The sequence below is a fragment of the Xyrauchen texanus genome, chromosome 18, assembly GCF_025860055.1.
Source record: "Xyrauchen texanus isolate HMW12.3.18 chromosome 18, RBS_HiC_50CHRs, whole genome shotgun sequence".
Lineage (NCBI taxonomy): Eukaryota > Metazoa > Chordata > Actinopteri > Cypriniformes > Catostomidae > Xyrauchen > Xyrauchen texanus.
This window is the reverse complement of record NC_068293.1, coordinates 14230448-14258136: the sequence shown is the minus strand read 5'-3', so window position 1 is coordinate 14258136 and position 27689 is coordinate 14230448. Positions and strand designations below refer to the sequence as shown.

Here is a 27689-nt window from a genome sequence, read left to right as displayed (position 1 = left end):
TACTCACTTAATCTCAGAAACTGCCCTGTTATTGGACACTTTCACTCATGGGTTAAATTAAATCGCAGTTGACTGTGAATAGTGAATTTCTAAAATGGCATCTGTAACTGAAAACTATTGGTTGAATGTGTTCAAATAATGCTGCATCCATGCCACTAGGTGTCAATGTAAGTCCAAGACAAAATAAATAAAACTTACTGAGCGCACCTTTAAATATCACACAAGTTGTCCAGACAACTCACACATTATATTTCAAGTCTTCACTAGCCGTATTAGCCTATTTAATGTGTTAATTTTGTGCGATTAATTATATGAAAAATATTTCATCATGCCCCCTGACAATGGATAAATTCCCCTTTAAGGAATTTCGCACCAACAATGCAAGCACGGTGAGAATTGACAAACTCAATTGTAAGATGGATTGCTGTGGACTAGGCCTGTGATAGGCTTATGTTCAATGATATGGAAATAAAACTAACAATATATAGACTTCTAAATCAACTTTGTATTTCCTAGGGTCCTGGTTGAGAAACACTGCTCCAATCAATGCTTTAATCATCTGCCACAATAATGAAATGTATTTGAATTATCTAAATTATTATATTTATTAACTGCATTTATCAAATTAATAGATTATAAATGAACAAATTATATTTACATTTTTATGCATTTAGCAGACACTTCTATCCAAATTGACTAACAGTGCAATCAAGGAATACAAATAATCAGTTTGTATGCTCGCCAGGAATCGAACCCATGACCTTGGCGTTGCTAGTGCCATGATCTACCAGTTGTATCAAAATTTCTGCTTTTGTGTTCAACAATACAAAAAAACTACATAAAGGTTTGGAATAACATAGAGAGTCGATGACAGAATTTTCTTTGTAGGTGAACTATTCCTTCAATACCTAACTCACATAACGGTCATGACACTAACCTTGTCCTTGTCTTCCACCAGGTCTGTTAGCACATCATCAGGGTCCAGAATTCCCCCATCACAATACTCAACATGATGGGTTCGTACCAGGAAATCTCCCTCCTACAAAACAAACAAAGCGTTAGTGTGAACTTTTAGTAAGAGCACACAACGACACACACAGCTGACCTCAAAATTATCAGTTAGCCATCCTAAATATCCCACAGGTGTCTAAAGAGTAACTATACTTTAAAAATAATTTTTTAAGAGTGCCAGTTGCTTGAGTCTGCCCATCAGGGCTGACAATACTTATTTTGTGTTTGTGCAAACATCAAAACGGTGCATATCCAGAGACCCCGATGAACAAACAAGACAAAACGTTGTTCATTAAACTGAATAGTGTACCCACAAAACTCCTCCATTGTCACCTCCTACACGGGGAGGGCAGCAAGGCTCCAGCTTGTGCCAAATGGACTTGTCTGATTAATGCTGACAGGGGACAAAGCGGCACACATCAACAACCAAAAATAATCCAACCCACAAGCTCATAACAACCACGGTCAACCAGGTCTAAGAGACATGTCATTAACAGTCAACCAATCCAGTTTTCTCAAAGATATCTGTCACATATCAGACCTGGTTGCATGCACAAATGTGAAACAGCAAAACAGCGCAGAATTTGGGCAATTTGGGCCACTTTTAAAAGTCATGATTTAACGATACAAAACCAAACCAGGTTTGATGTTTTTTGACATGTTGCCATATTGGATTTGTGGATTTGTGAGTCTACAATGATTTGATTTGAGATTGGACAAAGAAAAAAAACTGATATGCATCAAAATATCAGATCTGAAGATCTTCCAGTGTAAATGAAGCATCTATGTAATAAGCTAAATATCAGCTTATGCCAAGAAGTGAAACATAAACATGTTACTTATTTATGCTCTATAGGACAAATTACTTAATTCCAACTTGTGCATGATTATAGAGTATATCATTACATCTTATAATTTGGATGAATTTACGTTGTTAAATCACTTTGTACAAAGCAACTTTTGCGAGTTGAATGTTTTCAAGCAATGTCATGTACAAAGACTAAAGCCAGCAGTAGGAGGTATGGTATGCTTTAACGGTGTTTGCCTTGGCTTGAAGAAAGCGCCAAACTCAATTGATAAAGTGAAACATGACTTTGATACGGTCCTACCCTGTTTATCTTGGCTGTTGTAGGTCTACAGAGCTGTCAGTTCAACAGTGATTACATACATGACTCATATAGTTATGAAATGTTCTTAAGTCCCAGCACTGGAGAAAAACAGTCACCAGATTTGACCTTCTCTGTACATATGCGAGTACAGTATATGACCACTGAGGTTAAACAAAGTATGCTTAACATTAAAGAGATCAAGAAAACTACATATCCTGGATATCAGAGAAATGCTTTATTTTAATTTTTGGGTGAACAAGCCTATCCCTTTAATTTGTCAACAGGCAGAAATAGTTAGACTTGTTATAAATGTCAACAATTTGTTTTATATGATAGTCCTGATTAGAGAGAACAAAGTGAGTTTGATGAATGAGGGTATTACGTAATCATGTTACTCAATAAATCATTTCAGCCCATAATTACTTCAAACCAATATTTCTGCCTCTTAGATATTGTTTTGGAACAGAGTGATAGAGTGAACTTTTTGTGTTGGCAGGTGAGCAGTCATCAAGCCTTACTAATATGATTCTACCATAATTAACCTCATATGTTGAAGATGTGCAATATTTGACCAAGTGGTTTAAATGTCTAGTATACGGTTTATTTTGGTACACAAAAAAACAGTTAGACAACTTGCTTAAAATAAATTGGTGAATTTGACACAAACCACATTCCAAGGAGCTACTGCTGTCCACATTTCTAGGAAACACTATAACACCCCTGCCATATTCATCATCATCTATAATTACATGACAGTATGCCTCAGTATTATTACAAAAACTAATGAATGAGATCACGCAATCTCTATGGCGTTATATTTGTGCCTCATTCCTGAGCGAGTAATTGTAAGTTTTGAGCACAGAGAACTATATTTTGCAAGCACATTGCATTATATTTTGAACAGAAATGAACAATCGCAAATAAAAAAATCGTTTGAGCAAAGAAAAAACGATTCCGTGCTCAATAAATGCATTTGCTATTATCCATATTAACGTGCAATAATAACCCTCTCACGCAGTTTACTCAGGTGCTCTCACAAATTTATTCTCTGCGCTCTGTCAAGTCCCTCTCTCTCTCTCTCTCTCTCGCTCAACCTCTTAATTCTGTGCGCGCTCAACTCTTGACACACACGCACGCTCAACTCTTCGAACACACGCGCGCGCTCAACTCTTGACACACACGCGCGCGCTCAACTCTTGACACACACGCGCGCGCTCAACTCTTGACACACACGCGCGCGCTCAACTCTTGACACACACGCGCGCGCTCAACTCTTCAAACACACGCGCGCTCAACTCTTCAAACACACGCGCGCTCAACTTGCAACAGCGTTACAAGTGTGCCACAAAATCAACCAATCGGAAAAGTAAAGGTCAATTGTGATTGGCTGTTGGTCTCCAATCACCACGCATCACAAAGACGACGAAAAATTTATTTTATGGATAGATGTCTTCTCTAGCCACCATCAAACATGACAGAGTCAAATGGTGAAAACTGCAACAATATGCCACAACGTCAGGTGAGTTAGTAATTTCTAGTTTTATGATGTTATGGTTTTCTATGCCTTTGATGAAACCCTGCTATTATCTACGGAAGCGTATTGCATTCACTTGAGAAAAAAAAATCTACTCTGTTTTTCTGAATTAACGACTTAATTATCTCAGAATTACGAGATCATTTTTCATTAAAAAAAATATTTTGTTCTGTTTTTCTGAATTAATGAGATCCCTCAAAATCCTGCCAGGAGCTCTATTTTAGCTGGATGCTATGAATTTATAGAGATATATTTTAAACTTGGCCTTCAATACAAAGACATTACTGTCTATGACATTTGTAATACTGTCATGGCTGAGACACGCTTTGATCTTCCAAAGGACACTAATTACACGAGAACTACCGGAATTCTAGAACTACTAGAATGGCCATAGCGGTCATTCTGACCGTTCATACTAGACTGTACCAAATGTCATGTCATATTTACTTTCGAAACTTCTATTGAGGTTTTAGAATGAAGCTTCTAATGTCTGTCGTCATATTTTATGGCGTCATCACCCTAAAAATGTATTGAATAAAATAGAATAATATGGATCAAATGGAGCCAAGCTGAACGCAGATAGTCCTACATAATACTGATCTTTTTTGTAATATATAATAGTGCTAGACTATACACATACATAGGCCTATATATATATTATATATTAGCTGCTAGACTGCCCGGAAGGTGCGTGCCTCGCTTTGTGTACAGCAAGTTTTTTCCACCACAGTGAAAATGTTTTCGAAAGTCTAAACGCCAACAAACATGGATTGAGTGGAATATTTCGTTAGATAAAAACATGTTGTGAATTTTGGAAATTATTACATCTATCCTTTTTCAAAACATGTTGACTTTTGGACTTTACAACGCTCAAATTTGGACTTTACAACGATCAAATTTGTATCTGTAATTAGCTACAATATCAAGTTCTGTGGTTGTCGATGAATTAATACATTTTCACATTCATTAGAATTAAAATTTCGTGTCCTGGTGTTTATTATTAATATAACAGATTCATTTATTCATGGATTTGATTCCAGTGGTGGATTGTTTCCAATTTCCAATAACTCCAGAGCGTTGTAAAGTCCAAAAGTCAACATGTTTTGAAAAAGGATAGATGTAATAATTTCCAAAATTCACAACATGTTTTTATCTAACGAAATATTCCGCCTCAATCCATGTTTGTTGGTGTTTAGACTTTCGAAAACATTTTCACTGTGGTGGAAAAAACTTGCTGTACACAAAGCGAGGCACGCACCTTCCGGGGCAGTCTAGCAGCTAATATATAATATATATATAGGCCTATGTATTTATATAGTCTAGCACTATTATATATTACAAAAAATGATCAGTATTATGTAGGACTATCTGCGTTCAGCTAGGCTCCATTTGATCCATATTATTCTATTTTATTCAATACATTTTTAGGGTGATGACGCCATAAAATATGACGACAGACATTAGAAGCTTCATTCTAAAACCTCAATAGAAGTTTCGAATGTAAATATGACATGACATTTGGTACAGTCTAGTATGAACGGTCAGAATGACCGCTATGGCCATTCTAGTAGTTCTAGAATTCGGTAGTTCTCGTGTAATTAGTGTCCTTTGGAAGATCAAAGCGTGTCTCAGCCATGACAGTATTACAAATGTCATAGACAGTAATGTCTTTGTATTGAAGGCCAAGTTTAAAATATATCTCTATAAATTCATAGCATCCAGCTAAAATAGAGCTCCTGGCAGGATTTTGAGGGATCTCATTAATTCAGAAAAACAGAACAAAATATTTTTTTTAATGAAAAATTATCTCGTAATTCTGAGATAATTAAGTTGTTAATTCAGAAAAACAGAGTAGATTTTTTTTTCTCAAGTGAATGCAATACGCTTCCGTAGATAACAGCAGGGTTTCATCAAAGGCATAGAAAACCATAACATCATAAAACTAGAAATTACTAACTCACCTGACGTTGTGGCATATTGTTGCAGTTTTCACCATTTGACTCTGTCATGTTTGATGGTGGCTAGAGAAGACATCTATCCATAAAATAAATTTTTCGTCTTCTTTGTGCTGCGTGGTGATTGGAGACCAACAGCCAATCACAATTGACCTTTACTTTTCCGATTGGTTGATTTTGTGGCACACTTGTAACGCTGTTGCAAGTTGAGCGCGCGTGTGTTTGAAGAGTTGAGCGCGCGTGTGTTTGAAGTGTTGAGCGCGCGTGTGTTTGAAGAGGTGAGCGCGCGTGTGTTTGAAGAGTTGAGCGCGCGTGTTTGAAGAGTTGAGCGTGCGTGTGTGTCAAGAGTTGAGCGCGCGTGTGTGTCAAGAGTTGAGCGCGCACAGAATTAAGAGGTTGAGCGAGAGAGAGAGAGAGGGACTTGACAGAGCGCAGAGAATAAATTTGTGAGAGCACCTGAGTAAACTGCGTGAGAGGGTTATTATTGCACGTTAATATGGATAATAGCAAATACATTTATTGAGCACAAAATCGTTTTTTCTTTGCTCAAACGATTTTTTTATTTGCGATTGTTCATTTCTGTTCAAAATATAATGCAATGTGCTTGCAAAATATAGTTCTCTGTGCTCAAAACTTACAATTACTCGCTCAGGAATGAGGCACATATATAACGCCACAAATCTCAAGTGGGTTTAACATTTGAAGTGAGAGAGGTAAAATCATCACTTTGAAAAATGAGGCACAAAAACCACGACATTACCTCATAAAGGTTCTTGGAAGTATACATTTTTTGTATTTTATATCCGTTGGTCTAGCTTTGTGTATTTTCTCTGTCCCGAGTCTCTTTCTGTGAAATTTTCTGTGAAATGTTCAGAATGAAATGAAATGTGAGATAAATGACTACTGGTCTTCACTGTATGATTATAATACATTAATAATTGTATTAATAATTAAAGCTACTAAACACATTATTCAGTCAAGAGCAGTGAGTGGTTGTATCGTTTCCTCGTTTACTATGTTTGATTAGTTTTTTAACAAAACACTAGACAGCCTCTATTATGTTACATTTATACTTCAATTCTGACATTTTGATACAAATTTTAAAAGTGAATATGAAAAAATGTGTTGATTTTTTTTTTATCACTACATACCTGTCATACTTGCATAGTTGTAATGACCTCATTGTGGGAAATCAAAATAATAAAGAATAAATGTGTCCAAACTTTTGATTGGTTGTGTACATTATCTTTTCCATCATAAGAGCTTTCTGTGTTTACTGAAAAGTTAATTTTATAAACGGTATATGTCCTCAAATCCTTCTCATACAATGCCAAATGTGTCTTACTGTGTTCTCTATTTTACCAGTGCAATGTTAAAGGATAGCAGAATCCCCAATGCACTACTAAAAAGCTTGTATCCCACTCAATAACCAACAAAACCAATGACCCTGCAACCCATAAAATCTCATCTCAAGCAGCTTTCGTGCAAAATGACAATCGACAGCCAACACACCTGTCTAATCACGGTTTCAACCAAATGAGTCCTTATGTTTTTAATGCTACAAGTGCAGCAGGGTGAATGAGGGTGAGCCACAGGCCACGAGCAGTGCAGTTTCTGGCGCTCAACAAAGGGCAACAGTATGCCAGTCTATGAGAAGAATGCTGTATTACATGCCACATTAAAGTCAATTCCCAGCTATGCGACCAATGAATAGGGGTATGTGTATAGCGGCAGATAGCGAGGCTGCACCATAATGAAATGATGGAAATCTCTGGAACATTTTGCAATTTTTACCCTGATGACGGTGAACGGCGGGGCTCCTGCTGTATTTCTGCGATTGCTTTTGTTGACGCAGGGTCCATTACCAAGCCTAACATCATTACCAACCTCATAAACAGTAATGATGATCATGATAGTGATGATAATGATGCAATAAGATGTTGTCCATCTCCAAGAACAAACTCCCACCTCTGCACCGCATTCTTACAATTTCTGGTCAAATATGAAAATACCAATTTTGTCGTGAATTGAATTTAATAAACATACCATTTTCCGACCCACACCTCATTTTCCATTATGGACCGCAATATAGCCTGAATATAATGAGATACGTTTTATATGGTAGCACAAATAAAATTAATATTTTCCTGGACATAGAGGGCAATGTGGGAAGAGATGTGTATGTGGGTAATCAGAGCTTAAATGAAACTAACAGATACAGGAAGAGTCCTGATCAAACAGCCTGTCTGGATGGCCCACTCCCACTCCAGCATTGTGTTTGATAAATATCTGCATTGCTAATGCAATAATCAGGAAGCCAAAGCATATAAGTTCCCCACAGTGACACACACATACAATTTCGCTCTCTATAAAACATACACAAATCCATAGACTTCTAACCAGGTTGCAAATTACTCTTTGACTTTTAGCAAAGTCGACTTATTAAAAAGAATCTGAAGTTGAACTTGCACAACCCAAACTGTTTTTTGGCACCCAAACATCCAAATATCTCTGCACCCATCTAGTCTTCCATCTATACAGCCCTGTCCCCAATATACTGGTATATTTGTTTTGAATGACTTTCCATAAAAGGTTGCCGTTCACCCACTGATCAAATAACCCTTTGGAAAATGTTCTGGAAGTCAAAGAACTTGGAGATATTGAAAATTTGTGATTTTTTTTATTTATTTTTTGCCAAATTTAATCCATAAGGTTTATAAGCACAAAAATATGAAAAAACAAAAACAAACCTAAACCTAACCCCTAACAGTACACACTAAAATGAAAAAAAAAAAACAAACAAACACTGGTCTATTCCAAGAAATGCCTTAAAAAGAAAGACTATGGCAAGTCACTGGAGACAATGGTATAAGAATACAAATCACAACAGCAAATGTGGATCCAGCGAAAACAGCACATTATGGTTCTTTTAGTGAGTTGTGTTAACCCACTCAGAAAAGTTGCATCTAGGGATGTTAATGAATAATTGAAGATTGACTATTCGTTTTTAACAATCCGATTAAGCTTATTGATCATCAACTAATACATTTCAGACCAAATGCGTTCAGCAAACATACCAGCAGAGAAAAGACAGTCTATACAGTCATCCAAAAAAATACAAACACAGCCTGTATGTATACAAATTAGGGATGTGCACGGACACAGTCAACATTCCCTTAACCGTTCAACACGCCACTATTCAAATACCAAATTCACTATATGGTTATTTTACATGTGCAAAAAAGGTCTTCAACCCGACCTTAACTCGACAAGATCCGACAAACAGTCTGCTTTTTTGGCCGGGTTTCGGTTCGTTTTTCCAAGCATAGGAGTTGTTAAGGGCTGTTCATACATGATTTTGTGTGCATCTACACTGTTTTTCTATATATACTGTTAACACGTGCTAGACGGACGTCTTAGACTGTTGCACTGAATCTCACTGTTTTTACTTTCAGCGTCTCATGCAGGATTGCCACATTTTTAGACACCATGTTAAAAGGAACCTACATTTTTATAAACCCATCTTGAAACAACAGTGTTGTGATGCATTCTAAAGTAGTTCAGGTTGCAAAATTAGACTTCATATGACTGCTATACTATTAACATGATTCCAGGTTGTTTTTCACCAGGTAAAGTTTCAGTGCTTGATAAACTGTAAGACATGTGTTTTTTCCTTTTGCTCTGGTGTCCATATTTACGAACAACAATTAGACAAGCTCAATGCTAATTGATTTGTAAGCATTTAAAAATCAAAGTTTGTTTGTTTGTAATGCCAATTCAGCTTCTATGGCTATTTCCATGGCGAGAAATATGTTCGCAATTATACATTCTATAAGATGTTTTTTAAATAAAATGTTCCTAAAAACTCTGAAATTGCATTCTGTTTGATTTTGTTAACATATCTTCCAGAGTGCTGACTGAATAAGAAAGGTTTCTTACGGATTAAGAGCAGTACAGTCTAATAAAATATGTTTCAGGGATAATGCATTCTTGCAGAATGTATTGGTGTGCAGGCATCAGTATATTACTCCCTGCTAATTCAGAGTCTGGGGGACGGAGCTTTAACTTCTGTCAAGTGATTACGGAAGAAAGATTTATACTTGGTATTGGAGTAAGGAGTGTGGGCTAGGATTCTAAAAAATGTCAAGTCTGTATCTAGTGATGCAAGGATGCACCTTATGCAATTCTATATTTTACATAGATTCTGTTGGACCCCCATCTAGATTGTATAGACTTGTTCTTAAAGACACACCCACCAGCAAGCGATGCCAATCAGAAGATGAGACACAACCCATGTTTTTTGGTGGTGTGTTAAGGGTGGTGTTAAGATCCAAGAAATGTCGATTCATTGTATATATGTTATGTTTTTCTTTGTTATATATTTATACGAATCAATAAAAAAAAAATGTAATAATAAAAAATTAAAAAAAATTATTCTAGTCAGATGTAGTTTTGTTGCAGTTTCTCCCTGTGGCAGGGCAGAGGGCGGGGCTGGGTCATGATTATACACACCCGGCCCTTATCAGGCTAATCAAGCCTCCAAGAGGGATAAAGGCTGACTGTGGAGGATTGTGCGGGAGAGAGAGATATGTTTACGGACATGTCCGTCATATGTGTGTTTATGTTTGTGTGTTTTGGTTTAAGTTTTCATTAAATTATTATTTATATTGACAAGCTGGTTCTCGCCTCCTCCTTGCCCATCTTAACCCCCTTACACTCCCGAAGACAAACTGAGATTTGTCTTATGACTCGGTGTCAAAAGTTTAACCCTTTACTGACAGTCCAGTGTCCTGAACTGAAATCATTCTGTTTAAATTCAATTATGCAGAAAAGTGCATAGCGAAGACAAAACACACAGTCCACGCAGAAGGACGCATGGTCACACAAGAATACACATTAAGATGGACCTCTTCAGCCATTGTGTTTTTTTAATCTTTTGTGCAAAGAACATAATGTTTTAAAGATGGCATGTCAAGTTAAAAATAGTTCAACTTTTTAAAACATGTCTTTAGAAACCTGTTCCGTTTTAGGGCACTCTGTCCAGCTGTTTTTGAATACAACAATGAGCGTGTTTTCATAAACACCATTACGCTTATAATTCCGAAAAAATCATCTTATTTAAAAAAAATAAATCCACATTTACACGAGATATAAAATAATCTTGTTACTCTCCACTTCTGATGTCAAACTGAGAGAGGCATGCGCACAACACTTGTGTACACAGGATAAGAATGCATTTGCATGTTTACATACAACGCAAAATCGGTAATGGGCAAAAATCTACCTGTGCCAATCGGTTTATTCTTATGTGGTTTAAGACCTTACACCAATAAAGGAAAGCAGTTTTATGCATTTACATGATAACACGTTTTGTCGGCTTAATAGGCAAAGGCCTAATCGGTGTTAAAAAGTACATCCCGAAACCAGCCTAAATGTTCTAGGCTTCCTTTAGACTGATTAATCAACCAGTTGTTCAATCAACCCACCAAAAAGTCGATTTGAAAATATTAAGTTTTGCACATCCCCACCATTCACCTAGTTTGGAATGATTTTCATTGAGAGCTGGCACTAAACAACTCTGTCTCTGAGGCGAGTCATGCTAATTGTTTTCTTTACTGGCAGACAGCCAGGCTTTTCCATGATATCAGATGCTTTGGCAGCCAGCTCAGCACTAGTGCATCTGGCATTCTTGAGTTTAATGAAAAAACAGCAGCACAGCTCCAGCCTACATTTGCCTGGGTAATTAAGTGTCCCTTTTCAACGGCCTGATAACTTCCTGAGTGACTCCCAAGCACTTCCTCCACCTCCTCTGCTAAAGGTCTCACACTCAAACAATTTACTGCCTCTGGCAAAGGCTTGCAGACTTGCTGAGTATTCAGAGTCTACAACTCAAGCACTTTCCACTTATTTTTCCACCCCGGAACATTGTTGAGCTTACTGGCTTAAGATCACAGGCATCTTTTCTTGCTGCTGGAAAGTGACAAGTCTGGGTCAATGGAAAAAGGGATGTGCAAAACTACATATACTCAAAATCGTCCAGTCTTTATGTTGTTGAAACCACTAATCGTCTAAAGGCTTGGTCACATTTACCTTTGCACTTTTTCGTAAAGAAGGCATGAGAGGCTGTGAAGCAGGTGTGAAACCTGCAAAAACTACTTGTCAAGCAGCATCTTTTTATGCTGCACTTTTTACTATGAGAAAGATGTTAAAAAGAAACTCAGTTAAAATGATTTGTTGGTTCAGCACTGCACACACAGAGGTCACTGTCAAACCAAGCAACTTATAATTGATCAAAGTTCATCAAAATTGAACCCCAACACGAAAGTCGCATAGGAAATTTTTCTCCACTGGAAGTCCATCAGCTGAAATTTCGGATTGCAAGGATTTTGTGTATATGAATAACTGTATTTCAACCGTGGAATTTTGACATGCAAAGGAAAATGTGACCACGACTTTAAGCTTTTTAAGCTTTTTAGCTGGGGTTCAGGTTCACCTGACCACTATCTGACGTTATTCTTTCAGGCTGTTTACGTAAGAGGTGTTTTCTTGCATTCAAAATCTGTTAAACGGAGAACAACAGAACAAAGAGGTCATTGAGGTCAAGCATTTTTAAAAGTTGGGCTATTTTCAACTTGACATGACATCTTAAAAGAATAGTTCACCCAAAAATGACTCAGCATTTACTCAACCTCATGTCATCCCAGATGTGTGTGACTTCATTGAAAAAAACTGAAGATGTTTTTTTAAGTACATCTCAGTCCAAATCTTTGAAGCTTCAAAAAGCAAAGGCAGCATAAAATAGTAATAATAATTCCTTACATTTATATAGTGATTTTCTAGGCACTCAAAGCACTTTTCATAGTTCAGGGAGAATCTCCTCTACAACCACCAGTGTGCAGCATCCACAGTGCACCAGTACGCTCACCACACAGCTATTGATGGAGAGGAGAGTGATGTAACCAATTCAGGGATGGGGATTATTAGGAGGCCATGACAGATAATGGCCAATGTGGGGAATTTGACCAGGACACTGGGACTACACCCCCACAATTTATGAGAAGTTCCTCGGTTTAACATATCATCCAAAGGACGATGCCTTTTTACAGTATAGTGACCCCATCACAATACTGGGGCATTAGAACCACACATACCACAGGGTGAGCACCCCAGCAGGCCTCTCTTATACCTTTATAAAAGTAATTCATACGACTCCAGTGGTTAAATCCATGTCTTTAAAAGCTAAATGTTTGGGTGAGAAACAGATTCTTCTTCTTTTGTTTTTGGGGATTCACATTCTTCCTGCATATCGCCACCTACTGGGCAGCAACTGCATCTAGAGTGATAGTAATAGCACTTGTATGGCACTTTAAAAGGGCTGAAGATTAGTGCAACTAAATCTAGGCCATTTCTCATTCACTTTAATCCTGAAACGCATCAAATGCATAATTACACAGCTGCAGGAAAATGTTTCAGACCAGCATAACAAAAAAAATTAAAGACTGTGAGCTGCCGAGACTTCAATTGTGAAGGAGGAAATCTAGTAATTAACAACACCTCTTGGGTCTCCATCATGGGAATGATAACGCCCAGCCATGTAGTTGTGCTCCAAACTGTGACAGGTAGTTATTTGTCTGCAAATATGGAACACAGAGAGCAAGGCTACAGCTTAACCACTATTAACTTACAGGTTATTTGGAAAAGTTTAGTACCAGCAGTGCATCGAGGCCTGGATGCATTTAGGCTGTCCATACAACTAGGCCAAAGTGAACAGGGAAAACCATCCAGTAAAACAGAAGGTGACATAATCCACCACAATTTACAAGCCAAATGCTACTAGTAGCATGTTGATGCTTAACAAGAGAGGATGTAATCTAGCTAACATCAGATGTTCGGATGACAAGTATTCAAAACCGATAACCACAGCCAGCTGAGGCATCTCATAATCACTAAGCTTTCTGGTGTGATCCACACTAAACACCAGTTATTGAATAAATATAAATAATTATGGATCTAAAATTATACATTTAATTTACAGTATAGGGGGTGATGGGAGGGCTGGGAAATTGATAAGCACACAGTGCAGGCCGGAAATATAACTGGATCTTCTTCACCACAGCTTAAATTTAGTTATTTTCCAACATCACGCCTCAATGCACTGTTAGCTTGCCACATTCAGGACAGTGAACCATTCCAGTGAAGAGCCTGTAGTGACACTGCGACTCACAATTGGTCACTTGCTCAATCAGTCCTTACGTATCCTGATTTTTCAGCACAGCATTGGAAAAAGTAACCGTAACCATGCCAATGAATCCGGAACTCTATGAGAAATGTTTGGCCTGATACAGGGTTGCTGCAGTGTTTTTAAAATCAAATTTAAGACTTTAAGACTTTTTCATGATCTGAACAAATAAAATGAATACCATCTCCCCATACCAAAACAAACCCACACAATCTCAAAATAAATGTATCACAGACTCTTAATTAGACAGGGGCACACAATCAACATGGCCTTAACATTGCTTATCAGTAAAACAGGATAGGATGTACTGTATGGAGTCCGACCGATATGGGATTTTTGAGACCGATACCAATTTTAGAGGGGGGATTCACAGATATGGTGGCCGATATAGTTAAATTTTGAGTTGGAATGAACACAGACCTTTTCTATGTCGATTGTTCACCGATGTGCACTGATATGACTATGCAAATGTACTCAAGGCTGCTTTCTTAAACAAATGTTTATATTTGACATTTATTATACATTGTCAACAAATTCTAGACATGAACACTGAGAAAATAAAGAATAAAAATACAATAAATAGCTAAATAAACATTAGTACTGTTTAGTATCAGTCAATTGCTGACGATTAAAATAAAGAATATATTCAATATGGTGGCATAGTGGGCTAAAGCACATGACTGGTAATCAGAAGGTCATTGGTTCGATCCCCACAGCCACCACCATTGCGTCCTTGAGCAAGGCACTTAACTCCAGGTTGCTCCGGGGGGGATTATCCCTTTAATAATGCACTGTAAGTTGCTTTGAATAAAAGCATCTGCCAAATGCATAAATGTAAATGTAAATGTAAAATAAAGAATATATTCAAATAAAATAAATAGCTAAATGAACATCAGTATTGTTTCGTATCGGTCAATTGGTGCCCGTTTTAATAAAGAATAAATAAAATAAACAGCTAAATAAACATCAGTATTACTGTTTAGGATCAGTCAAATGCAATCAGTCAAATGCGAAAAGATGCTCTGATGTTTACCTTTCAATCTGCTACATTACTGACTGCACTGACAACTATAGGTGGTGAACATAACAAACAGATGTGATAAACATGAGTGACATGGATGTCAGGGACAGGGTTAACATTATATTAGTTATATTGAAATGGGAAAATGATGGGGTCATTGTTTATTAACTTTCCAGTATGTATTTCACAAACCAGTTAGCAGCTTACAGAGAAGACACCGCTCAACTCCACACCGCTTAACTCTGTCATGTCTGCAGAGCCAACATCAGCTCAGATTCAGCTCCGTAAACAATGGAGTCAGAGCGCTCTCTGCTAGACAAACTACGTAATGACACCAATTATAAAGCATTGTTTTCTGCATTATATGTTCTGAAAAAAAGTTTTCATATCTGAGCATATCGGTAAACATATACGCCGATACTGATATACTGGTGATCGGCCGACCTGTTTTCCACACATACGATTTTGCTAATACAATAATGTGTTGAAAGGAAATTAATCTGCCAATAGTTTTTAAAATTGTAGGCCTACAAAAAATGCAACCAAAATACCAAAAAGCAAAAAAAAAAAAAAAAGATGTGATACATAGTGCGGAACTTTTAACTTTAAAGGCTGAAAAACACTGGGAAATGTATGCGCTTCACTGTTTCCAGCTTCTCATTCAAACAGATAAGGAAAATAAAACATCTTGCAATGATCTACAGCAAATTACAATATAAACAATTAAAAGTAAACATTGTCATATTTCATCAACACTATATCATCATCATCATCAAAAGATGATCATTAGTGATCACTTGTCATAAATTTCCGATATGGCTTAATGATTGTGAACTGCTCTGCAACAGCAGGAAACTCTCACAAGCCCCCACATGCTTGGAGAAAATACAACAGTTTTCACTTTTTGAAGAATGCAGTGCATTCATTCATTTATATAATTAAATCATATTCTTTTGAAGTTTGATAATCACATTAGGTCATATCACGATTCCTGTCTTTCAGCAACAAATTTAAGACCTCTTTAAATGATAATTAAGATGTTTGTTGTATATTTTACGATATTAAAGACTTTTTATGACCTTAAATTTTGGAAAACTGAATTTTAAGATCCATGGGAACACAGCCATGTCTCGAGACTGGTAATTAGGGCATGGCGATTTATTGAATATTCACTATTTATTTGTGATGATTGTATTTACTGCCGACATAAAAATAAGCAAGATATGAATACTGTAAGCATTTTAATCAGTTCAAAATCAGTTTAAATTGTCAAGTCGTTTGCAGTATGATTTAAAAAGAATTGGATTAATATACATTTTTTATTCAACTACTTCCCAACAATGGTTTGGTTAAAAAGTTGGTTCCTCTGTTGAGAAAAAACGTTAAGCCATTTTAAAGCAAATACAAAAATATAAGACATCTTAAATCATCAAAAACTTTTAAATAATTTTTTTCTCTAGCTGTATGTTTGAGAATGGAAAGAATTTCCAGCTGAAGCCTCAGAAGCATTGATTGTGAAGGACGGGGTACACAATGCAAATGATCTTTTAGGAATCCAGGAAGAAAAACTGAACAGACATAAATGAGATGAAAAAAAAAAATGAAAAAAAAAAAGTGTATAATTTGCAAGAAAATTACATTTCAGGGGGATGCAGAGAATCTGTATCAGATAAAAAGACACCTTATCTGGCTTTGTGAATTATGAGATTTACAAACATCAAAAGCAAGCTCAGCATGTGCATTGTAAGTCTATGGTAATCATTGAGAAACTATCAGACACAGCAACTCCAAATCATTCATGCATGTTCAGCAAAACTACATGCATTCAGGTTTTCCGCCAAGTGTTGAACTTACTGGCACTGAATTCAAGCACCATGTGGCAGCGCCGAGAGGTTCATGAAAGGTTCAAAAACCACACAGACTGAAGAGGATGTTAGTAATTCCGCAAACACAATGCTCCGTTTGTTCTGCGTTTTCTGTTGAAAGCACGAGACATGATTCGTGAAGACCCCCTGAATTCATGAATAAATGCAACAGTATGACTATTAACTCTATTTTATGAAAATTCAAGGGAAATCTGAAGGACATTAGTTACCATCAGCTCTAAATCATACAGTCTCACAGGAAAAAGAACCAAGTAATGAAAACAATCTATCACAAAAATCGATTGCACTGCCTTCTCGATATCGACAATACATACTGCAGTACACTGCTTCTGATCATAAACAGAATACATTTAAACCCAACATTACTGTGCAGGACAGTAGCCTACTATTAATAAACAAAAATTATGTGTGTAAATATGGGGTGTTATTCAATGCCAAAAATGCATAGAACGGACTTGCATTCTCATGAAGACCAGTCTTGCTTAGCTACCTTGAAAGAACGCACTCGGAAGGACAGGAGGACGCAGAACGCATCTATTGCGAGCTTTGAAAAATGCTACAATCTTCCTGTTGTGCAAATGAGTTCTTGCCCTCAAGTCAACATCCTATGCATCCTGGATAATTGGCCTGATCAAGAACACATACAGGTAATGTTATGCTTTCGCCGTACTTGCATGATGCCATTGAATGTAAGAACACAGCCATGTTCAACTTTGTGCATGCATGCATATTAGGGCTACAGGATTATGACCAAAATCATTATTGTTGATCATTTCACTTGATATTGTATTTGGAATAATTTCACTAACTAGAACTTGCATTGAAATACTTTCTATGTAAATGGGACTTTTGCATGCCATATTCTTTAGACTACATGTCAAAAACAAAGCTGAGAACGGAGTTCCTGAATAACTTCACTGCAGTTTCATACACAAGTAACTCAGCTTCACATTTGCCGTTAGCAGCATGATAAACCAAACAGTTGTTTTCATTTTGAATAAACTATACCAAATCAAGCCATAGACATGTTTGCAATTCATTCAATGCTCAACTACTCCTTATTAAATAATCACTTCAAATTCCAATCACATAATATGCAAAAAGAGAATTTTAAGCAAGTAAATAAACGCCATCAATGGCAGGTTCAGACTCTAACGTGCAGCAATGACAGATTTGCAGATTCTTGGCATTCTAGCTGTCAGTTTGTCCAGATACTCAGGTGACATTTCACCCCACACTTCCTGTAGCACTTGCTATAGATGTGACCGACTTGTCGAGCACTTCTCACGCACCTTACAGTCTAACTGATCCCACTTAAGCTCAATGGGGTTAAGATCCATAACACTCTTTTACAATTCTCTGTTGTCTGCATTTCTTTCCCATCTCTTACCTTTATGTTTTTCTATTTCAAAAGTGGCTTTTTCTTTGTCTAGATTTGATCAAAAATGACTTTTTTCAAATAGTGATGGTGCTGATTTTTTACATCAGTAATGTCCTGGCTATACTTTGTGATCAGTTGAATGTCACTTTGGTGAATTCAAGCACCAATTTCCTTCTGAAACAGCAAAAACTGAACATTATTGCAAACTTTTGGCCGCCAGTGTACACAGAATGGCAAAAGGTCTGGCAGTTTATTAATACTTTATTTTACTGAGTTTACTTGCATGCAGACATATAAACTGTAGTTAAATATAGGTTCGGTTTGAATAATTTTGATATGATTGTGTCTTTTCTTTAATCTCCTGATTATTTTAGTTTTGTAGTGCAAAAATCTGTTAATCTGTAAACACGCCGCTCAAGCCTCACTTACGGAGGATGTGTGAACCCGGAGTGAGTGTTACTGAGCCGCACCACAAATGTCAACCAGAGCAGCTCCTTTGCGGAAGAATCACTTCTTTAGCACTCTGATATGTGTGCCTTCAGCAGAGGTTCGCACCAAACTGCCATGAAAATATAAACCATCAAATATAAACTTCGATAGTGAATGCAAGGCGCTCAGGCTTCATTTTAAAGGATCATCTAAATGGCAAATGTTCCTTTTCGAGTGACACAGAGGAGACGCACGCTTACTCAATTTTTGTGGAGAGATAAAATGATAAAGCGAAATCTCAAAGGTTTTGCTTCAGGCTAAGTAAGGGCTTGTGGTTTTAATCAAAGACCATTCAAATTATAATATTACAATATTATATTCTAAAATAAATATATAAAAAATTATATTTTAATTAAAAAAAATGAGTTCTGAAATCAACAGTGCACAAGTATGTAAAATTGACCAAAACTAAAGTTGACCAAAAAGAGAGACAAAAGCTTTTAGAAATATTTTTATATTTAAAACATTATTCGTGTCATTTGTCAGTTTTTTTAAAGCCTTTTAAGGAAATCATATATCCCTATTTTATTAGTTGATTTATATGTTTGAAGATAAATATGTAAAAATTACTTCTTAATGTGTATGAAGCACACATGCACCTTAAGAAATGACAATTTATATGACAATTAATCGTGAAAGCCCTAAAAGATACAATTAATCGTCATACTTGCAATTATTTATTTGACAATTAATCATCAGCCAAATGTTATAATCGTGACAGCCCTAAGTTGTATCTATTGAAAATGTTGATATAACGGTAGACCTATATGAAATGCTTTAATTTACACTTTCCACAACTTTCCAATTGCAGCAGCTGTCATTGTAATCTCGATTACAATTCAATGGGACCCTCTTCTTTGTCTTCTGACCCTGACCGATTGAGGCCAAAAGTAGAGATACTCTGCAAGGGCAAACACCAGACAACCACCTTGGCCTGGAAATAAGGCCCTGGTGAGAACAATCAAGATCCCTCAAGCAGCTCCATCCATCCTCACTGAGCCCTCCCGGGCATCACCAACTCACACGTCTATTCCTCTGAGACTAACAGCCAATAACACTAGGTTGATGGGAATAACAAACACACCAATAAAGGCTGGGCACGCACATAAACGTGCCTGAGTGAAAGGATGTGCCAATACCAAATAAATAAATTGTCAGAGCTCAACCTCTGTGAGTAATCGGCTGTTAAGATCTTGCACTCCGATGGCATACTAAACCCAAGCAATACCCATATATGACCAGCAAACTCAAGTCACCGCCCTGACCTGCAGAATTCATTGCATGATATTACTCAGATACGCGACAGGGTGCAATACAAGGCCACCGCCACCCACAGTCCGATCAGTACTCGTACCTGCATCGATACAAATTGCACAGACCATCTCCCATCAGTCAAATTGACCACTCTAAAGACAAAGCAATAGCACACTAAATTGTAAAGCGAGGAACTCCTGCAGCAATCTACGATCACATTTAGGACCAGCGGCTCCTGGAGAGATGCAGGATGAAAAGCCTGTTGTTTATTAGAGGCTAGACTACACCCTAATGCACAGGGAGTGAGCCAAATCCACGTCCCCACCAGTCCAAGGGGATCTGAGAGAGCAAGCGAAAATGTGTGCCACTCAAACTGATGTACTATTTAAATAATGAAGCTCAAGCAGCAATGACGAAGATGTCTGATGAGAGGGAACAGGGTCAGTGTTCAGAGGATAGACAGGCCACCATATTTTAAGTCTGATTTGCATACATCAGAAAGAAAAATTGGACAAGGCACTTCTGCCCCCGACTTGTGAACCCCTTTTAAATTTTACAATAATAAAGAGACAAGGTCGACATTTCAGCTCCCATCAGGAACCAAGGATGTGATTTTGACTAACAGGCTTGAAATTAATGAATGAGGACTTTTACAGTTCACTCAGTCCCATAAGGAACAGCATACATTTTTGAACAGCCTCTAATTAAATGTAAACCCAACTATTAAAAAGGGGCTGTAATATAGCGTTTGGTAGTCCCTCTGTGATTTTGGCCATTTTGTGTTCAAATAGGAGTTAATTAGCTGACATTAAGTCAATTGCAGTTAGTGAAGGAACAAATCTCATCAATTATTATTAACCTTTAAAAACATATAAAAGAAGAACACAAACACGTTACGGCCTTTGTTCATCTAAAATGCTAATTCTGTCATCATTTAATAACCCTCATGTCTTTCCAAACCAGTTTGAGGAGATGTTTTGCAGAATGTCAAGGCTGCTCTTTTCTACACAGTGTAGGTACACAGTACAGTGACCAGGACCAGTCAAGCTCCAAAAAGCACCACTCATTTACCATAACAGTAGTCCTTATGACTCAGGCGCTATAATTGTCTTAAAAAACTAAGGATGCACCAGTTCAAATTCTGTGCCGATACAGATGCCTGATTATTTAGAACAACTTCTGCCGATAGCTTTGTGGTTCTACTTATTTTTTTATGCTACCTTGCTTCAAATCACTTTTGATTAAACACTTAATTCTCTGTCTCCAAGTTATAAACAAAATGTTGAAACTTTTAAAGGAATCATTCACCCAAAAAATAAAATTGTGTGTGACCTTTTCTTCTGGATAACACAAAAGAGATTTTTTGAATATCCTAGTATTGTGAATTGTGACCAAAACTTTGAAGCTCTAAAAAGCACATAAAGCATCATAAAAGTAATCCATAAAACTCCAGTGGTTTAATCCAGCTTTCACAAACTGGGGTCTGCGGACCCCCTGGGGTCCATAGTAAATAGCCAGGGGGTCCGTGGAAAAACCCTGAATTGTAAACATTGTGTTGCAATGTTGTATTCAAACAATCAATTAAAAAAAAGCAACAAAAAATACTCAATCTAAAGCTTTTGACTAGTATAAAAATATGACAACAGAAATTTAGAACAATATATTCAAACAGCCTATATAAAATAGTTGTATATTCTGGAACACAAATTGTGGAATCCGCCTATAACGTGTTAACAGCCGCAGCGACTTCTATGATTGGTGAATGAATCTCGCTTCAAGATGACTTGGCAGGGGAGCCAATAGCTCATTTCATTGTATTTGTGCACTATGTGGTATATATTTATAGTATATAGTACATATTTTCCACTTCAGTATAACTGTCATTTATCTGAATAGATGAACAGAAGAGAGCCTTTATGATGTAGGAATACATAAGAGAATTGTTTTTCCCATATTTCTTTTTTCTGTTTATTTGCAGAAAAGCAAAAAGTGAGTTAAAAATTACAAGATAATTTGACACAATGAAGAATGATTAAATTGCATTATTGTATCATTACTGTTGTTTAATTATGAACAATAATATGATATTATAGGAACAAAACAAAAAAAAAAGAATCAATACTGTTCATTTTCTTCAGAAGAACATGGTGCTTTCCTCATGCTTTGACTAGGGGGAAATTATAATAATTTATCTGTACTGTTTGAGCTTTGTAGTGTTCTTGATGATATTTCTTCACTCAGTGCAGATGGCACTAAAACAACATATTGCCCTACCCTAGCTTTACCAACCTGGCACCTTTCAATGGCCCAAGCAAGGCATTAGGTATTTAGGCATTTTATTTCTATCAAATTTGATAGATTATGTTAGAGCTAATGTTGACCCATTAATGAAAAGGTTCTCGTGTGATGTGGATAGGTGGGCCTCACTACATTTGTCTATGGCTGGGAAGGTCAATGTTATAAAGATTGTATACCCAAATGTTATTATTTAGTGCAGTCTCTTCATCTAGAAGTTCCTCTTTCTTTTTTTAATTTTAATCAAATAAAAGTTTTTTTATTTGGAATGGTATATGACCTTGTTACATTTCAGTAATTTACATAGATTAGTTGACAAAGAAGGTTTAGGCCTCCCCAAAATTGTATTTTATCACTATAAAATAACTATTTTAAATGTTATATAGATAAAATATTATTTGATCATTATGCTTTTAATCTTAGACACATAGCCCTATTGGCCTCTTCCACCTGAGAGAGCCCCTGGTACAACATTGAACAAGCATTCATTCATTCATTCATTGCCCCAATTTCACCATCGCAATTTGCCTATTAAATTGCCTGGTTAAGTAAAAATGCATCCCATTATTTCGCACTTCCATTCAGTATGGACAAAGGATTCCCATATGTTCAATTTTGACACTTAAATATTTCCTCAAGCATATGGCTGAATATGAAAGTCCCCTTTTGATGGAAAGAATGTTCTGAGAGGGCTGTTGCTACACTTGGTGAGCTTTATGAAAATGGATCTTTGAGATCATTTGAAAATATAACACTGAAATTTCAGACTGTTAGGTCTAAATTGTTCAGGTATTTACAGTTGCGCCATTTAATTTGTACTACTCTTGGTGGTAGTATACAGTCCCCCAAAGCTCCATGCATTCTATGTATGGTGCTTACGTCCTTTTGAAATGGTCATGAATCATCAGTGTATTATTCCTTGTTGATTAAGAGTCTTGGTGATTGGGCCTTAACAGCTCTGTAGAGGTTATGGGAAAGATATTTGAACTTGGCATTGGAGGATGGGGAGTGGGAATTAAAAAAAAATGTAAACCATGTCTAGGGATGCAAGGGTATGCCTTATCAGTTTAAGATTTTGCATCTTGGTTTAAGCTTGGCTTGGTTTAAAGGACACACATACCTGCTGGCGATGTCGGTTGGAGGATGGCGACATAGCCCATGCTCTGTGGTTCTGCACCAAGATTCAAGAATTCTGGTTAAGAGTCCAGAGATTTATCTGTGAGGTTTTAGATACTCAGTCTGGGGCAGAATTATATCTATGTATATTGGGTGATGGGGCTGTTATTAAACTAGCTGACAAATATACAAAAATATGGGTTCAAACTAGTGTAATGATGGGCAGACAAATAATTCTTAGATGATGGAAGTCAATAGGCACTGAATGAAGGGTTAACCGAATTGGGCAGGGTGGCGGCATTCTAAAAGATGTCATATAAACAGCTTGGCAAATTAGATGCATAAATTAAGAAATGGGACAAATACATTTCTGGAAGGCTCTCGGTCAGGGCCATATGTAGAGAAAAACACTCTCACTCACTCTCTCACTCTCTCTCTCTCTCTCTCTCCCTCCCTGTTTATATGAGTACACTCAGTCTTGGACCACAGGAATGTTTGTTGGGGTGGGGTTGGGGACTGGGAGGGGAATAGGGAATTAATGAGGGTTAAAGGGGGGATAATGGCTTTGTTCTGTACTGTGCTTGAGAGTCAATCAATAAAAAATGTTAATCTGAAAAAACACAATGGAATTAAACATTTCCAAACATAAAACCAAATGAAATGTAACTGAAACACTGCACAAAGAAGCCTCCCACAACAAGACAGCAGTGCTTGGCCGTTATGCAAGGTTCATCAGTATTAAAACTTATTGGAAGTTAATTACTGAGATTATTTTTATGTGCGTGAGAAACCCTGGTTTAATCAACATCTACTGAAGTGATCTAATTGGTTTTGGGTGAAAACAGACCAAAATGTAGTAAATTTTTCACTATAAATCTTGACATCAGCAGTCTCCTCGGCGAACATGATTTCACGCTTGATTACACTTCCTAGCACCATCTAGCGCTCAGCACATGCGTCAAGCACTAGGAAGTGTAATCAAGCTTGAAATCATGATCTTGCCTAGAGACTGCAATGGCAAGATTTATAGTGAAAAATAGTGGTATTTTGGTCTGTTCTCACCCCAAACCGATTGGATCACTTCCGAATACATTGATTAAACCACTGGAGTTTTATTGATTACGTTTATGTACTTTTTGGAGCTTCAAAGTTGGTACCCATTCAATTGCAATATATTGACCAACAGAGCTGAGATATTCATCTAAACATCTTCATTTGTGGTCTACAGAAGAAAGAAAGTCACACACATCTGGGATGGCATGAGGGTGAGTAAATGATGGGAGAATTGTCATTTTTGAGTGAACAATCCATTTAAGATGAATAATCAAGTTAGATGTAAATGTCTGATATGTTTTTTCTGCCTTGCAGATAATTGCTTTTAACAGTCAATACCAATATTTGGCTGGTACATGAGTGCATCTACACAAACAATAAAAAAATGAAATTTAAGCCTTCATTTACATGAAATTTTCCACTTCGCCGTAGATCTAAAATCTCGTTCTACACATTTTCAAACTTGGTGAAGAGCAGCTTGGAGTCCTTGGAGATTCTGCATAACAATTTCTTTTGCATTTCATGGAAGAAAGAAACTCATACCAAAATCCTTTAAACCTAATAAGGGCATAATACTCACCTGTTCCAGTAGTTTTCTGTATCTCTGGGTGGCTTGCTGAATGAGCTCCCGTACCGTCCATCCTTCCTTACATGGGACAACTACACCAGTCCTTCCAAAAGTCACTGTTACTTTCATTATTAATCCAAAATGTGGATGAATATTCCAGATGTTTCCTTAAACTACACCAGCAGCAACAGGTGTTTATTTCCAGCCAAACTGATCTTCTGCATCCAACTTCACAGCATCAAAGATGACATTATCCGATTCTAGAATTAAAACAAATAAAGTAAAGTGTTTTAGCTATGTTTACTAAGTAAAAGCCTTTGTAGGAGTGTTTACTAAACGGTTCACTAAGTGTAGCATGAAAACGCATGTTAATGAAAGGGAAGTGTGTAATGAAACATTATGTGGTGCGTGTTGCGTAGCAACAGTCAACTGGAGGGAAAAGTTAGAGAGCCATTATAATAATAATAATATATTTGTATTATTATTATTATTATTATTATTATTATAGGTCGAGATTGATGGTATGATGGTGGGAAAGGACCCGTTCACTGTAACTGAACTGAGGCGGCTAACTGGTTAGCTCTAAACAGCAACAGTTGTTTAAACTCCATGCAAACACTTTAATAAAAATGCATTGAAACGAGCTTTATTTAACAGTTAGTATATACGTTTGTATGTATTTATATAGGCCACCAAACCAGTTTTGCACTTACTTGAGAAGGAAAAGATGGAGACGCGAGGCGAGCAGGTTAGCGGCAAAAAAAAGTTTGGCGACGAGTTGTTGAATAAACTCAGAAATCATGCAATCATAATGCCACACTATACTGATGACCCACTGAGAGAACGCGCATTTAGTAATGAAACCGAGCAAGTGTGGATGTTGTATGCATCAGTATTTTCCCTGGATGGAGTTGCATGCCTTTCGCCATTCCTGATGTTCCCAGCAGCAGTGTTATCCCAACTCAGAGCTGGGCCAGGCACTGGAATTTTATTAAAGGGCCAGAACACACCCTGCACACGGACGGCTGCAGGACCGGACGCACTCATCACTATTGATCGAAATGTATGAAACATATCCTAAATATTGTTATAATAGCCACACTTTTAATACCCCACATTGTACGATATGGCGTCTTTTAGAACACTGTGCTGTTTCTGATGGTAGCAATAAACCATATCCTTAACATTTATTAATGCATATATTTACCCATAATATACATAATGCAAATAGGCTATAATGCAAAATACAATACACATATTTTTGTAATACCATATAAATTAGTTTTATGGTACTCTGCTCTTTCCAATGACAATCATGAACCATATCCTAAATGTTTTTTTTTTTTTTTGTAATACGCATGCATCCCTAATAAATCACATGTTATAATACCCACTCTAATATCATTGTATATATGGTATTCAGATGTTTCCAAAGGCAGCCATGAACCATATATACAATCATATACAGGCCTATATAGGCAATACCAATATTTGTTCCACAGGGTCAGAAATTAAAGGGAAAGTTCTCCAAAAAATTAAATGTCTCTCATTATTTACTCACACTCATGATATCCAAGATGTGTGTGACTTTCTTTCTTCTGTGGAACACAAACAAAGATTTTTAGAAGAATATCTCAGCTCTGTTGGGCCATACAATGCAAGTGAATGGAGACCAGACATTTGAAGTTCCAAAAATCATATAAAGGCAGCGTTAAAGTAATCAGTATGACTCCAGTGGTTTAATCCATATCTTCATAAGTGATATTATAGGTGTGGGTGAAAAGGCCTTATAAACTTTAATTTTCCACGTTCATTTTCAGAATGTGAAAATGATAAAGTGAAAGTGGAGATTAATAGTAAAAAAGGATTTCATATTGGTCTGTTTCTGAAGACATGGATTTAACCACTGGACTCTCATGGATTACATTTATGCTGATTTTATGTGCTATTTTTCCAGAGCTTCAAAGTTTTGGTCACCATTTATTTGAGTTATAAGGACCAACAGATCTGAGATATTCTTCTAAAATCTTTGTTTGTGTTCTGCAAAATAAAAAATGGGATCATCTGGGATGGCATTGGAGTGAGTAACCGATGAGAGAAATGCCATTTTTGGGCGAACTATGCCTTTAAAGGGGGTTCATGGCAAAAATGCCACCAAATGTGACAGCAAATAATCCTGAAATTCAAAAAGTCAGGTCAAAATATATTCTCGTAATGAGTGTTTCTGTTCTGTCTAATATACTTCTTTCTTTATTCTAAGGCTAGTATATCTATCTATCTATCTATCTATCTATCTATCTATCTATCTATCTATCTATCTATCTATCTATCTATCTATCTATCTATCTCTCTCTCTGTCTGTCTGTCTGTCTGTCTGTCTGTCTGTCTGTCTGTCTGTCTGTCTGTCTGTGCATCTTTCTGTCTGTCTGCCTGTCTGAGCAATAAACACTGTATGCTGGTAGATCAGTGTAACACAGTGTAATATCTGTTTTCTGGGTCATTAAATAAAACTTTTCCTTGAAAAACTTTCAGATGCTAATGAGACCCCGAAAAGAATGCAGAAAACTTTGAGGTTGGTGTTGAATAATTAAAATGTGTCCAATGAAATACTACTTTGCAATGCAGACATTATATTAGCTTGAGAAATAGATTTAATGAAGGAAAAATCTATGATAATAGTTAAACACAGAGTGCAGTTTCTACCTGGAGCCTCCCATATTTTATTAAAACTTGGTGATATACAAGAGTTAGTTATTATAATAAGAATGGTTGAGCTAC

General features: G+C 36.8%; 1 protein-coding gene across 2 annotated transcripts in view; it reads right to left on the bottom strand.

Annotated features, from left to right (window-relative positions):
• LOC127658564 (partitioning defective 3 homolog B-like) overlaps positions 1–25874 on the bottom strand; it is a 460995-nt gene extending 435121 nt beyond the window's left edge. For both annotated transcript variants that reach the window (XM_052147919.1, XM_052147921.1), the window contains exons 1-3: positions 25625–25874; positions 24924–25171; positions 938–1039 (exon numbers count right to left, since the gene is read on the bottom strand). In XM_052147919.1, coding sequence (XP_052003879.1) covers positions 938–1039; positions 24924–25040 — 219 coding nt within the window. In that variant the 5' untranslated portion in view covers positions 25041–25171; positions 25625–25874. The remainder of the gene's footprint in view (positions 1–937; positions 1040–24923; positions 25172–25624) is intronic.
• Positions 25875–27689: the final 1815 nt, after the last annotated feature.